Below are 15,084 nucleotides of genomic sequence, written 5' to 3'. Positions count from 1 at the left end.
AATATCTTCTCCTTTGCTAGGTGAGCTAGCATATCCTTCATGAGGGGCAGTGGGTAAATGTTTTCAATTAACACTCTGTTAATTCCTCTAAAATCCAACACATAATCTCATTGACCCATATTCTTAAAGAGGACTGGGCCAGCTATTCTGGATTTTGCAGGTTGTATAAATCCTCGGACCAGGTTAGTGTCGATGTATTCCCTGAACTTGGTCATCTCCTTTCAAGTCATGGAGTACATGGTTTGGGTAGTTTGGCCCCTGGCACAAACTCTGTGGCACAGTCTGTGGGGCGATGAGGCTGGAGGGCATTGCATTCTTCCTCACTAAAAACTTCTGCAAGGTCCCAGTACTCTCTGGGGACCTGAGTGCTCCCCGGTGGTTCCTCCACTGCGGCAGCTGCTTTTTCACCTTCTAGCAGCTTGACTATTTCTTCCCCAGCAGGGTCGTGCGACAGAAGGGGGCCTCATCCCAGCTTTAGTTTTCAGTAGCAGTCTTCCCAAGAGATAGTCGAACCTCATTTGTCTAGCTAGACCAGTCCCAGGATGATTGTCTCAATCATTTTTGGCACCACCACAAACCAGATGAACAGGTTTGGTGATCAGAGTTGCGGGGGCTCCCCCAATTAGTGACTCATCAACCTGCTCAAAGTATAGGGGCTGGCTAGGGGTTTCATGTGGATGCCTAGCTTCTGGCAGAGGGGGAGTCTGATCAGGCAGTGGGTGCAGCCCGTGTGTATGATGGCCTCTACTTCTCCCTGGGCTCCTGTCTTGGGCACCACTAATCTTGATTTGCTAGCAAACGGACTGATGGCTTTACTTACCATCTAGTCGTCCTCGCTCTCATCGTCGCTTCTGCAGTTTTCACCTAATTAAAAGTAAAATATTTTCTATCAGTCACATTGTCCAATCATGGTGCAGTCTGACAACCAGGTAACATCACTCCACCTTCCTCCAGCCAGGTGTGAGAATTTCCTTGGTTGCCAAGAAAAATATTTTGTTTTGGCTACAAGACCCCTCTATCTCAGATCCCACCTCCCTATCCTTCAGCTTCAGTGTGGCAACACTGAAGCGGTCAAAATGGCTTCGGTCAGGCCAGCTTCAGGGTTGACAGCAATATTAATATAAAATAAGTAGAACATAAAATACAACTGCTGAAAATAAAATCCTAAAATTACTGTATTACTAGTAATTACTAGTAAGCATTTTGACTGCTTCGTTATATCCATTTGTATTAAAAGCTGAGGCTGTGATTTTTAGAATTGATTCACATAAATAATAGAAAAAACTATTCTAAAATTAACCGTTTTTTAAGTAATTACAAATTACCATCATCTTTTGCACTGTTGTTTTTAAAAATTTAAATTTAAATTTGCTTTCCTAACATCAGCAAGCATTATCTAGAGCATATAATAGAGGAGAGCATTTCTTGTACTCCAAATGTTACTAAACTCCACCATATTTTATATATTGCAAATGATGGTTAGGACTCAAGGAATCATAAGATATAAAGGTTGGTGAGACCTTGGAGTTACACTATTTCCATATCCTGTTTAGTGCAGGAATCTACTACAACATTCCTATCAGATGTTTACCTCCTGAAATAATTTGTTCTAGTGCTGAACAGCTCTTACCATTAGAACAATTTCCTGAGGTCCAGCTGAAATCTTCATTTAATTAAAATCCAATTTTTCTTTTACTGTTCTGTAGAACTCTGAATAATTCTGCCCTACCGTCTACATGATGGTTGATGTCATGTAGCTAAAAAAAATCATGTTCCCCCACTTTTGTCTAGATTAAACATATTGAAGGACCTCAAACTCCTATAGATAGTCCTCATTTAGTGACCAAATTGGGACCTGCAACTTGGACATTAAGAGAAGTGATTGCTAACTGAAATTTACTTCTGCATATTATCTTCAGCTTTCTTTTGCTTTACACATATGCAAATTTGTACATACAAGGATTTGATCATAAATTCATTTTTCATTACTATTGTACAATTGCTAAATGAGGCAGTTATTTATCAATGGCCTTTATAAAATACAATAATGTCACTTAATGTTGCAGGGGTCATCTTACCTACGCAAAATAGAGAGGAACAATGGCCTAGAAGTATGATTTGGTAACAAATGGTACTTTTACCAGTGGTTATTTTACTAATAAGTACTGGTAAAGAAGCTTGTTGAATACATGTGATCTGTTTTTCAAATAATGGTTTTACTGAGCTCTGGTGGATTGCACAGTCATAAGGAACTACTTCCATTATTTAAAGCAATGAATCAAGATATTTGTAAGAACATGAAATGTGCTTGAATTGGAATCTTAGGTCATGTCTAGAAATTATACAACTATCTTTTTTTATGTACCAAGATATTCCTGCATCACATGCTAAGGAATATTTCCAAAGAGTTAGGATACATTTGAAAACTATCTAGAATATGATTGAAAGTATTTGGTTGTAGAAGAAAAATTTGAAAATACAATATTTCTAACAGCGTAAATTGTTTCATGATATAGCATGTGTATATAGCATATGTATATGTGTATATTATGTATGTGTACACTTTTGAGAGCAGGCTGGTTTAATGGAATCTTGCTTATCAGGATGTCTGAATTAAACATAAACTTTAAGAAATATTCTGTATTGTGAGACTTCCGGTTTGAGCTTCTTCGGCGACAGACCGAAACCTCGTTTCTCCGAGGCTTCGATCCGTGCTCGCCACTGGAGCGCCCCGAGCCAGCTGGTTTCGGGGCTAAGCCACCCCGTAGGGGTGGTGAAGAGAGGGGAGACTGCCTGCAGGGTTGAGGAGAGCCGCATCTCTCCTCCCCAGCTAGCCATTACTCCCTTTCCCGAAGGCGGTTGTAGCGGTGGTCAGAAATGGCCACCACAAAGAACTCGACCGGAAAAAAATGTGCAGGAGGAAGATAAGAAGAGAAAGTTTTGGTTGACAAGGTCAAACAGCAAAAGCAACAAATAAGGTACCCTGGAATTTAAACTTAATGACATTGTTCCCAAAGAAGATTTTTAAGCTGCGAAGGAGAGAGAGAAGGGAAAGGATTAGGTTTTTTTTCTTCCCTTTCTTATACTGACAGCTAAGAGACTTAAGCAAGAAACTGGAAAAAAAATCCACTTTGACATTAATAGGCATCTAAGCTGAAAATAAAAGTCAAAGGGATAATAAAGATTTCTGGACATTTAAAAGTTTTTAAAAGCTGGAAAGGAGAAAAAAAAAGAATAGAAGGGTAGGATCTGGAAAAATGGAGAAGACTGCCTGGAATTAAGGAATGGAACTGTAATTAAAAGGAACTTACAGTGAAATGTTAACAAGATTCCTCAAAGATACATTTTAATGGAAACTTGGTAACAAAATAATAGAACCCCAGGAAGAGAAAGTGGAAAAAAGAAGCAAGCCTTGGATTATTTGGATTACTTGGTGATTTTTGGTTTTTGCATCTAGATGACTAAAATTAACTGGGTGGTTGTTTAAAAGTTTTTAAAATGGTATCACTCTTAGAAGAACCGAAAATGGAACTTAAAAAATGGAAAGAAGACGCACAAGAAGGGAGAGGTTCTTTTGGCTTCGTGTTTTCAATTCTTAGAAATGGAGATCTGGAACTATGAGAAGCAACAAGAAATGCTTGCAGAACAAGAAGATTGGGACAAAGAAGAAGCCATCTTTAATGATCAAATAATTTTAAGTGGGGGGAAAAAAGAAAAGGGGGGAAAGAGTGAAAGGTTTAAGATTAGAAAAAACAACCAAAAAGAAGAAGAACAATTTGAAAGATAAGTATAATATTAGAAAGCAACAGAAGAGGGGATTACAAACGAGAGAGTTAGAAGTAGAGAGACGAGGGGGTAAAAAGGGGAGGGAGAAGAGGGGGAAGAAGGCAAGGAAAAGAAGTTGTAAAAGACAGAAACAAGAAATGGAGAAACAGGGAAAAGATATAAGGATTGTAACCATAAGTTTGTTAGAGATAATGGGTGAAAATTTAATTGTAAAAGGGATTCTGCAAAGGTACATAATATAGCTTTGTTATATTACAAATAGAAATAACTTTAGAAAATATGATGATGGATAAAATATTTATTGTAATGCAGTGGGATGTTTGTTAATAAATAAATGAATTAAAATGATTGAGAGAATTAAAAGGGAACATTTTTAATTATTAGTAATGATTTCTAAAAATATAAGTGAGAAATATGGGGGGAGAAAGAATTAACTATGGAAAGTTTATAAGTGTTCCCAAGGAAGTATGATATTCAGTTGAAAAGAAATGTTAAAGATGTTAAGATTTTAATGCATATTAATGATAGAATTGAATTGGAATGGAATGTGTTTTATATACATACATATATACATATATACATATATACATATACATACATACATACATACATACATACATATATATATATATATATATATAAAATATATATATATATATATATATATATATATATATATATATATATATATATATATATATATATATATATATATATATATATATATATATATTTTTTTTTTTAAGAATATAGTGTCTATTTTAAGAATGTACCAAGCAGAATTCGATTGGAAGTTATGTATTATATTGAATGCTATAATCTTAAAGCTATACATTGAAGCTTAAGAGCTTGAATGGATAAAATTAAAGGATATAATGGTGTCATACTCTAATTGGTAACTACAGGGAAAAATTTGCTTAATAAGAAAAGATAATGTGAAATTGTAACAGGACAGACAAAAGTATAAATATAATGATTTGAATTGAGATAATTAAAACAAAGTTGAGAAAATTAGAAGAGGGGAAAAACTATGTAGAAAATATTAAATGGTAATAAGATATGGAACAAAATATAAAAATGAGCATGAAATTGAGTTTTGTGTCTGTATGAAGAAGTGATAACCTGGGACCATGCTATTTTCAAAAAAGATGTTTTATTTGTATTTTGTTTTTGTGAAAACCCAAATAAAATAAAAAATAAAAAAAAGAAATATTCTGTATTGTGACAATGAAAGTATATTTTCAACTATATTGATATTTTCTTTCAGACTACTGCACGAGAACGTGCTAAACATTCAGGAGATTACTTTACTCTGTTAAGACATCTTCTAAATTATGCTTATAATAGTAATATTAATGTGCCCAATGCTGAAGTTCTGCTTAATAATGAAATTGACTGGCTTAAAAAGATCAGGGTAAGTTTTTTTTTCTGTTATTTTATCACCACTTGTAATTTGTTTTAAATTTAAGTGTTAATTGCCTTGGAACCAAATACGTAAAATTAAAAAATGTAATAATTATAGTAAGTTAAGTGATATGTGTTCCCTAAAAATGTTTGAAAACTCATGTGTCTGAATATTCTCCTTCCTTAGGATGAAGTGAAAAGGACAGGAGAAACAGGTGTAGAGGAAACTATTCTAGAAGGTCATCTTGGAATTACCAAAGAATTGTTGGCATTCCAAACTCCTGAAAAGAAATACCACATTGGTTGTGAAAAAGGTGGTGCTAATCTTATCAAAGTAAGCTATTGCTGTACAAAATGTTCTAAAATTATATAGTAGCAAAGTGAAAAATATACAAATTATAATTTATAATGTATTTTGGCATGTTTACAAAAAACATGACATTTTAAATTAATTGAATGTTGCAATCTTCAAAATATGTAGATCTATATTTAAATCACAGCAAAATTTCTGTTGAGAGAAGAAAGGGAAAAACTTTTATCCTTTCTCAATTTTTATAAAGTTCTAAATGAAGTAAGTCATTGAATAAAGAATCCTTTATGTAACTGAGGTAAATGTAACATGATGTACATTTTCACCATACAAAATCATTTCATCTTAAGCATGCTAGAATCCTAACTGAAATATGAATGAGACAAGAAATCTGTTATCAAATTAAGGGCAAATAAGTCCTTGCTCTGAAAATTAGGGCAAATCTCCCTGCCTTGAAATCCTTTATTCCAGCGGTTGCCAACTGGTGGGCCGCAGAGAAATCTCACCCGCAGAGCACCCCCCCAAAGCAATTAATCCAGGCTGAGCAGAAACACAAGGCTGCACCGCCCACATGGCCCGCAGGAACCCTCCCCCACACTCCTTACCCAGAAAAATTGCCTGCTAAATTGCTATTTTTCCTTTTTCCGACCATCTGCTGTGCCGGGAGATTTAGATTAGCTAGGAAGCAGGAAATGTTTGGATTTCTTGCTTTCTATGTAGTCTTTAGATCTTCAGCTCTGCTTTTAAGCACAGCCTGAACCTCCCTTAGGACTGAAGGTTTTATTATTCAGTACAAACTCACAGCAAGCAAATTTGAGAGACTGACCTAGCCAATGGCAGATAGATCACTGAATGATTCTGTGAGCAACTCAATCTGCCTGCCTGCTTTGCATGATTTTGGTTAAAAGTTGCTCTTTTTTATAAAAAATTCAATATTTATATAAATATTTATAATATTTACATACAAGCCATGCCCAGCCAGTCACATGACCACCAAGCCACACCCATAAATTAGGCCACGCCCACAGAACCAGTTAATGGTCCCTGGGATTTAAAATTATGAGTTTGGTGGTCCCTGAGGTCCAAAAGGTTGGCCATCCCTGCTTTATTCAAATAACTTGTTATTACCTGGCCTCTCAGCTGTGGCTAAATAGGTTTGATAAACTGTTTATTAACACCCCATCATTTTTCATATATATTTTTAAATAATCCACAGTCTTCTGAATGATTCATTATGATTACATAATAGTAATGGAATTTAGGTTTTCTTGCTTTCTTTCAGGTAAGTAATCCTCTCTAAGAATCTAAGACAGTCTGACACTTAAGTGATGTTTCTTCTGATCTGGATAGTTTCTAAATTAATAACAGATAGTTTATTTACTATTTTTCAGGAATTAATAGATGATTTCATCTTTCCTGCATCGAATGTTTACTTGCAATACATGAGAAACGGAGAATTACCCGCTGAGCAGGCAATACCTGTCTGTAGTTCCCCTGCTACCATTAATGCTGGATTTGAGCTGTTAGTAGCCTTAGCAGTGGGCTGTGTCCGTAACCTCAAACAAATAGTAGACACTTTGACTGAAATGTACTATATAGGCACTGCAATAACAAGTATGTACTATTTCACATTTTAATATTTTTCTATGAATTTTAATGTGGGCAACTTCATATACTTTTATGTATTTTCATCATTTATTTGGGGAAAATGCTGGGTTGGTAGTAGCCCATTTCTCTGGATTGTAGTCTTTGAGCATTTTAAAAATTTATACAGAAGATTGCTGGTGTTGAATGAGAAAGAAAATATGCTGTTTCTTGCTTAAATCCAGAACTAACCTTTTTTCTCGAAAATGACTGCTAGGTAGTATAATCATACTTTCTAAAAGTAGTAGAGATTAAATCTGGTTAGGGCTGGAAGGTACTGTATTCTTAGAGGCTTCAGTTCTAAATTGTTATATTAGAGTTTCTTCGAAGACTCTTGGTGACCGGTTGAAATGATTTGAATAATTGCAGTTAGAAAAGGAAACATCAAAGTATTATTAATTCTACTTGCTTGAGGAACTTAGAAACATTAATTTTGGGATCCTGTCCCAAGTCTTTGTTCAGTTTTGGCAAACTAATCCATTGTCTTACAAATTAGCAATTTTGCAAGTTATCTTAAAATAACTTGCAGATAAATTATTTAAAGGGGGCTTACTATATTGTTTGGTGCTTCATTTGACTGTAGATTTTATTTTGTCTATTTGTACTTGGAAAACAAGATGCTGAGGAATGTTATTCCTAATTTACACATTTTCATGTAAAATGCAAATGTAAAATGGAATTGTATTTGAAATAAACTTATTTTATGAATACAGTTTTGAGCACTAGCAATTGGCCTACATTTTGAGTTATAAGCTGCTAATTGTCAGGCTACAGAACTTTTCTCATTCACTCAACTAGAATGAACTTCTGAAAACGTATCCAAACCTATCACAAAGGAATTCTTTATTGAGATGAGACAGTTCCTGTAGGAGTTCAAAGCAGCGTCAGGTCTCTCAGGCATACAGGGATACATAAGGGAGTTTAGAACCCCTCCCCTTATCTCGATGTGTATTTAGTGAAACAAAAGCCAGTATGTTAATTCCTCCCCACCCCTCTTGTAAGGAACGATCTTTTCAGTTTCCCAGGGCATCCCTAATTTCCCCCCCTACCCCCTTTTTAGAACGAACTATTCAAGAGATTTCCAAAGTACAATCTCACTGTGGAATTTTTATGACCTTCTCATCTCCTGGTTGTGCCTCTCAGAGGTGATAGTTCTGGCCATCTGGCTTTTCTCCCTCCATCGTATCATGTGTGGGTTATGCAAATTCGATATAAGACTAAATATATTCAGGTTACATCAAGAAAGGATTTCTTTATCAGCCTCCCCCCCTCCCTTTTTCTTCTTCCACTGAAGAAATGACAGATACACGGATCTGACACTAATGGTCTATTATGTTTAATTTGTCCTAGCGTGTGAAGCATTAACAGAATGGGAATATCTGCCACCTGTTGGACCACGACCACCAAAGGGATTTGTAGGGCTTAAAAATGCTGGAGCAACTTGTTACATGAATTCTGTCATTCAGCAACTATATATGATTCCTGCCATTAGGAATGGAATTCTTGCAATTGATGGAACAGGCAGTGATGTAGATGATGACATGTCTGGAGATGAGAAACAAGATGAGGTAATATTGTGTTTTGCTTAGTATATGATACTGTATCCAATTGTGTTTCCTTTGTTCTCGAAGTCTGACTATTAAGGGCTTTTATTCTGACTGTATATATGCGCGCTTAGCAATAAGTTTAAAAACAATTAACAATTTACCAACAGTTTAAAAAGCATATAGAAGCCACATTCTATGGTTTTATGTTAGTTCTTAGCAATATCAGCAATTTTAAAATTTTACATAACCACAATTTTAAAATTTTAAAAGTGTTACACAAATTTGATGTTGTTTTCTCGCTTTCTCATATACATTAAATGTGGCCTATCTTTTTAAACTTTTCTTATAACTCATTATCCTCAACCATTTATCTGCTCTTTAAAATACTTTCAATGTTCTCTCTTTACCAAACAGTGACTTTTTAAATTTGATGTCTTGAATAATACAGTATCTATAAATTTTCTTTTACAGTCTTTGAGCAAAGCATTTCCCAAATTGTAAGCTACATTAATGTTTCAAAATATGATATTATTGAATGGCATTCAATACAGTATGGACACAACACATTTATGGATGTAAATCTGATTATAAAAAAAGATAAAAAAGGGAAAGCACTGGAGTGATGGAGGAGCATGATTTTGGTCATGGAAAAATATAACAAGGTGAAACTCAAAAAATTAGAATATCGTGCAAAAGTTCATTTATTTCAATAATGCAACTTAAAAAGTGAACTTAATATATGAGATAGACTCATTACATGCAAAGCAAGATCGTTCAAGCCGTGATGTGTCATAATTGAAAACCCCAAATGAAAACCCCAAATCCACAATCTCAGAAAATTATAATATCGTGAAAAGGTTCAATATTCTAGGCTCAAAGTGTCCCACTCTAATCAGCTAATTAAGCCATAACACTTGCAAAGGGTTCCTGAGCCTTTAAATGGTCTCTCAGTCGGGTTCAGTAGGAATCACAATCATGGGAAAGACCGCTGACCTGATAGTTGTGCAGAAAACCATCATTGACACCCTCCATAAGGAGGGAAAGCCTCAAAAGGTGATTGCAAAAGAAGTTGGATGTTCCCAAAGTGCTGTATCAAAGCACATTAATAGAAAGTTATGTGGAAGGGAAAAGTGTGGAAGAAAAAGGTGCACAAGCAGCAGGGATGACCGCAGCCTGGAGAGGATTGTCAGGAAAAGACCACTCAAAAGTATTGGGGACTTTCACAAGGAGTGGACTGAGGCTGGAGTCAGTGCATCAAGAGCCACCACACACAGACGAATCCTGGACATGGGCTTCAAATGTCATATTCCTCTTGTCAAGCCGCTTCTGAACAACAAACAATGTCAGAAGCGTCTTACCTGGGCTAAAGAAAAACAGACCTGGTCTGTTGCTCAGTGGTCCAAAGTCCTCTATTTTTTTTTTAATAAAGTTTTATTTGGGTTTTCACACATACAAAATATAAGTAAAACATCTTTTTTGAAAATAGCGTGGTCCCGGGTTGAACTTCTTTATACAGACACAAAACTCAATTTCATGCTCCTTTTTGTGTTCTATTCCATATCTTATACTATTCTACATTTTCTATATAGTTTTTCCCCTCTTTTAATTTTCTCAATTTTATTTTGATTATCTCATCTCAATTCAAATCATTATATTTATACTTTTGTCTGTTCTGTTTCAATTTCATATTATCTTTTCTCATGAAACAAGTTTTCTCCTGTAGTTACTAATTGGAGTATGACACCTTTATATCTTTTAATTACATCCATTCAACTCTTATTTAAACTTCAATATATACCTTAAGGTTATGATCTTCAATATAATACATAATACATAACTTCCAATCGAATTCTGCTTGGTACATTTTTATAATACACACTATATTATTTGTAAAAAAAGGATTATAAATATATGTAATTATAAACCATCATTCCATTCCAATTCAGTTCTATCATTAATCATTAAAATCTTAACATCTTTAACATTTCTTTTCAATTAAATATCATACTTCCTTAAAGACACATATAATCTCCATAATTAATTTTTCCCTTATTTCTCTTCACATATGTTTTGTAAATCATTAAATATTCATTTTGTTACATTTATTTATTGACAAGCATTCCACTGAATTACGATAGCTATTTTATCAAACATTTTAATCATACATTGTTTCCTATTTTCTAAAATAATTTCTGTTTCTAATATAACAATACTATCTTATGTACCTTTGCAGAATCCCTTTTTCCATTAAATTTTCACCCATTATCTCTGAATAGGCCCCGTTTCCCTATATTTTATTTCTGTCCTTTATAACGTCTTTTCCTTTCTTTCTTCCCTCTCTTCTTCTCCCTTTCCTTTTTACCCCCTTGTCTCTCTACTTCTAATTCTCTCTTCTGCATTTCCCTCTTCTGTTGCTTTCTGATTTTATACTTATTTTTCACTCTTTTGGTGGGGGGGAGTTGTTTTTCCCAATCTTAAACTTTCCATTCTCTTTCACCCCTTTCCTCTTTTTCCCCCACCTAAGATTACTTGTTCATTAAAGATGGCTTCTTCTTTGTCGCAATCTTCTTGTTCTGCAGGCATTTCTTGTTGTTTCTCATAATTCCAAATCTCCATTTCTAAAAACTGAAATACGAAGCCAAAAGAACCTCTCCCTCCTTGTGCATCTTCTTTGTACTTTTTAAGTTCCATTTTCAGTTCTTCTAAAAGTGGAGCCATTTTAAACAGTTTTAAACAACCACCCGATTGATTTCAGTCATTCAAATACAATAACCAAAAATCCAGAAATCATCAAGTAATCCAAATAGTCCCAAGTTATATCTTCTTATTTCTTTTTCGACTTTCTCTTCCTGGGGTTTTTGTTGCAATATTTCAGTTAAAATGTATCTTTTGGAAGTCTTGTTGAGATTTTGCTATAAGTTCTTTTTTTAATTCCAGGCAGTCTCCTCTTCCAGATCCTGCCCTTTTATTCTTCCTCTCTCATTTCCTGTTTTCAAAAGCTTTTGATTATACAAAAATCTTTATTATCCCTTTGACTTTTTATTTTCAGCATTAAATGCCTATTAATGTCAAAGTGGATTTTTTTCCAATTTCTTGCTTAAGTCTTTTAGCTGTTAGTATAGGAAAAGGAGAAGAAAAAAACCAAATCTTTTCCCTTTTCTCTCTCCTTCGCAGCTTAAAAATCTTCTTAGGGAGCAATGTTATTGTTTTTTTTTAATAGTTTCAATTCCAGGGTACCTTATTTGTTGCTTTTGCTGTTTGACCCGATAAACCAAAACTTTCTCTTCTTATCTTCCTCCTGCACATTCTTTTCCAGTCGAGTTCTTCTTTATGGTGGCCATTTCTGACCACCGCTACAACCGCCTTTGGGAAAGGGAGTAATGGCCAGCTGGGGAGGAGAGATGCGGCTCTCCTCAACCCTGCAGGCAGTCTCCCCCTTCTTCACCACCTCTACGGGGTGGCTTAGCCCCGAAACCAGCTGGCTCGGGGCGCTCCAGCGGCGAGCACGGATTGAAGCCTCACAGAAACGAGGTTTCGGTCTGTCGCCGAAGAAGCTCAAATCAGAAGTCCCAAAGTCCTCTTTTCTGATGAGAGCAACTTTTGCATCTCATTTGGAAACCAAGGACCCAGAGTCTGGAGGAAGAATGGAGAGGCACACACTGCAAGATGTTTGAAGTCCAGTGTGAAGTTTCCACAGTCTGTGTTGATTTGGGGAGCCATGTCATCTGCTGGTGTTGGTCCACTGTGCTTCATTAAGTCCGGGGTCAACGCAGCCGTCTACCAGGAGTCCTTGCTCTAGCGCTTATGGGGTGGCTCATTTTCAGCGGACTGGCACCTCCCACCCTGCAAAGCACCAAAACCTGGTCAATGACCATGGGATTACTGTGCTTGATTGGCCAGCAAACATACAGAATCTATGGGGCATTGACAAGAGAAAGATGAGAGACATGAGACCGAACAATGCAGCAGAGCTGAAAGCCACTATTGAAGCATCCTGGTCTTCCATAACACCTCAGCAGTGGCACAGGCTGATAGCTTCCATGCCATGCCACTTTGAGCCAGTACTTGCTGAAAAAGGGGCCCAAACCAAGTACTGAGTACTTGCTTATACTTTTCAGAGGTCTGATATTGTTCTAAAACAAATCCTTGTTTTATTGATTGTATGTAATATTCTAATTTTCTGAGATTGTGGATTTGGGATTTTCATAAGCTGTAAACCATAATCATCACAATTATGACAAATCACGGCTTGAACTATCTTGCTTTGCATGTAATGAGTCTATCTCATATATTAGTTTCACCTTTTAAGTTGCATTACTGAAATAAATGAACTTTTGCATGATATTCTAATTTTTCGAGTTTCACCTGTAGTTAAGAGAATGTACAGTGATGAGCTATGAACCCTTGTCATCCCCCTCCCACGTTTTTGCTTGAAAGGAGAAGTTTAATTACAGTTTGTGGCAAACCCTACTTATATTTCAAACCAGTCAGCTGTTTGATCTTGATTTCAGGGATCAATATTTTAGCAAATAATACTTTAGCAAATGAGTCTGAACCTCAGTACTTCTCATTGTATTCTGATCTGCATTCTGTCTGAGGTTATTATTGTCTGCAAAAAAGCATATATTGCCTATTTGCAAATTACAGTAGTAGAGCTGTTATATGGGGCAATTTCAGGAAAGTGCTAACTTTGTTGGATTAAAAAATTACATTTCTCTTTCAAGTTACAGAATTTTGGATGACTTATTTTAAAGACTATTGAAACAAGATAGCCTGAATAAATTATTTCAGTGCATCAACTTGATAAGACAGACAAAGTGAGGAATGTGCCTTATACATCCAGTATGGCACATACTGTTTACATAAGCATAGAATCCAAAGATAATGTACACATGTTGACTTAATACAACTTAGATTGCAATATTTCTTTTCTGAACATATCTGTATAGATTCACAAGAAAGGGGTTGCATTGTCTTTATGTCCACAATGTCTGTTCACCCATCCATCCCCAAGAATGGTTAAATCAAATAAATTTTATTTGTCTTATCCTGTATATGAAACATAAATAATTACTCATGGGATCAGGCTGTTTTCAATAACCTAATACGTTTGCATTAGCCGTATAAGCTATAACAGGACAAAAACAAGATAATAGCCATAAAACAATAGGATTATAATCTCAAGTTATTCAATCGATGAAGGGTTAATGCTCCTGTGAGCAACCCATTATCATGGTACAAGCTAGGAGCTATGTCAAGTAGGTATCACATTATCCCTTGGATAAAGAGAATACATCTCTTTAAACTCTGAGCTAAAAGAATCAATATTAATTTGGTAAGGACTAGTATTAAGAGTAGAAATTTCACTGATTAGCACTACCTTTCAGTCATTCAAAATTCATTAGCCCATTCAAGATAAACAAATTGACTCATCAGTTACACCATTAGATTACACAGTGTTTCAAAGAGTGCTGTCACAAAGTTGTAGTCTCCTTTTTGGAGGAATACAGTGGTTATATATTTGTGTAATGTCAGCTGTGTTGATTTATCTACCCAAAACAGTGGATGGACCCATATGGTTAGATTAATGATGACTGATCACTGGATGATGGAGTTGATAGGTCCTTCCAAAGAAAAGGGAGAAAATTGCTTACAAAGAAGAAAGGAAAGTTTGATATATGTTTTAAAAATTATCATTTTTAAAATGTTTATGGCTAATATATAATTGGTAAACAAACACAGATCAGCAGTTTGATGTAGTAGTTAAGGTGCTGATTTAGAAACCGGGAAATTTGAGTTCTAGGCTTCCCTTAGACATGAAAATCCAGATGGGTGACTTTGGGCCAGTCACTCTCTCTCAGCCCAACCCACTTCACAGGATTATCGTGGGGAAAATAGGAGAGATGAGCATTAATTATGATCCCGACCCTGAATTGACCAAATATGTTTTTTAAAAGTGGGCGGAAATGATAATGGTGATGACGGAATAGAACAACTGTGGTAAAAGAAAGCAAAGAAGTATCAATAACAAGAGGTGACTTGGGTGCAATACCAAAACTGAAGCACCACTTGAACACCACTGGCGTTGACAAATTTCAATTGTAAAAGGCAGCTTTTCTTGGAACAGCTTACATTCTGCAACAGTATCTGTAACACCAACAAACGTCCACATCTGCCTATTCCAGGTTCATGGGAAGGACTCATTAGGTGGACAAAAATGCCAAATTCATCTGAACATTTGGCTGACTGCGACAAACCACATAAATATTATGATAGTAGTAATGATATTACTGATGATAATATTTTCTGAAGTCTTCATGTGATTGACAAGCAAATCTCTGGAAGGAATGCAAAAATTGTTTTGGCATTCCCCTTTCATCAGGAAAGACAGTT

The 15,084-nt window shown here is 35.5% G+C and overlaps 1 protein-coding gene across 1 annotated transcript in view; it reads left to right on the top strand.

The window, feature by feature from the left end:
* The window catches only part of USP9X (ubiquitin specific peptidase 9 X-linked), a 165,222-nt gene that overhangs the window by 120,510 nt on the left and 29,628 nt on the right, over positions 1-15,084 (top strand). Inside the window, exons 28-31 of the mRNA XM_087967535.1 lie at positions 5,054-5,200; positions 5,378-5,524; positions 6,892-7,114; positions 8,495-8,722. Coding sequence (XP_087823661.1) covers positions 5,054-5,200; positions 5,378-5,524; positions 6,892-7,114; positions 8,495-8,722 — 745 coding nt within the window. The remainder of the gene's footprint in view (positions 1-5,053; positions 5,201-5,377; positions 5,525-6,891; positions 7,115-8,494; positions 8,723-15,084) is intronic.

This window comes from Notechis scutatus, chromosome 5, assembly GCF_049901735.1.
Source record: "Notechis scutatus isolate UNSWTSFEM ecotype Mainland chromosome 5, rNotScu1.2, whole genome shotgun sequence".
NCBI classification, from domain to species: domain Eukaryota; kingdom Metazoa; phylum Chordata; class Lepidosauria; order Squamata; family Elapidae; genus Notechis; species Notechis scutatus.
Note: the sequence above shows the minus strand (reverse complement) of the source record. Positions and strands in the feature narration are given on the sequence as shown.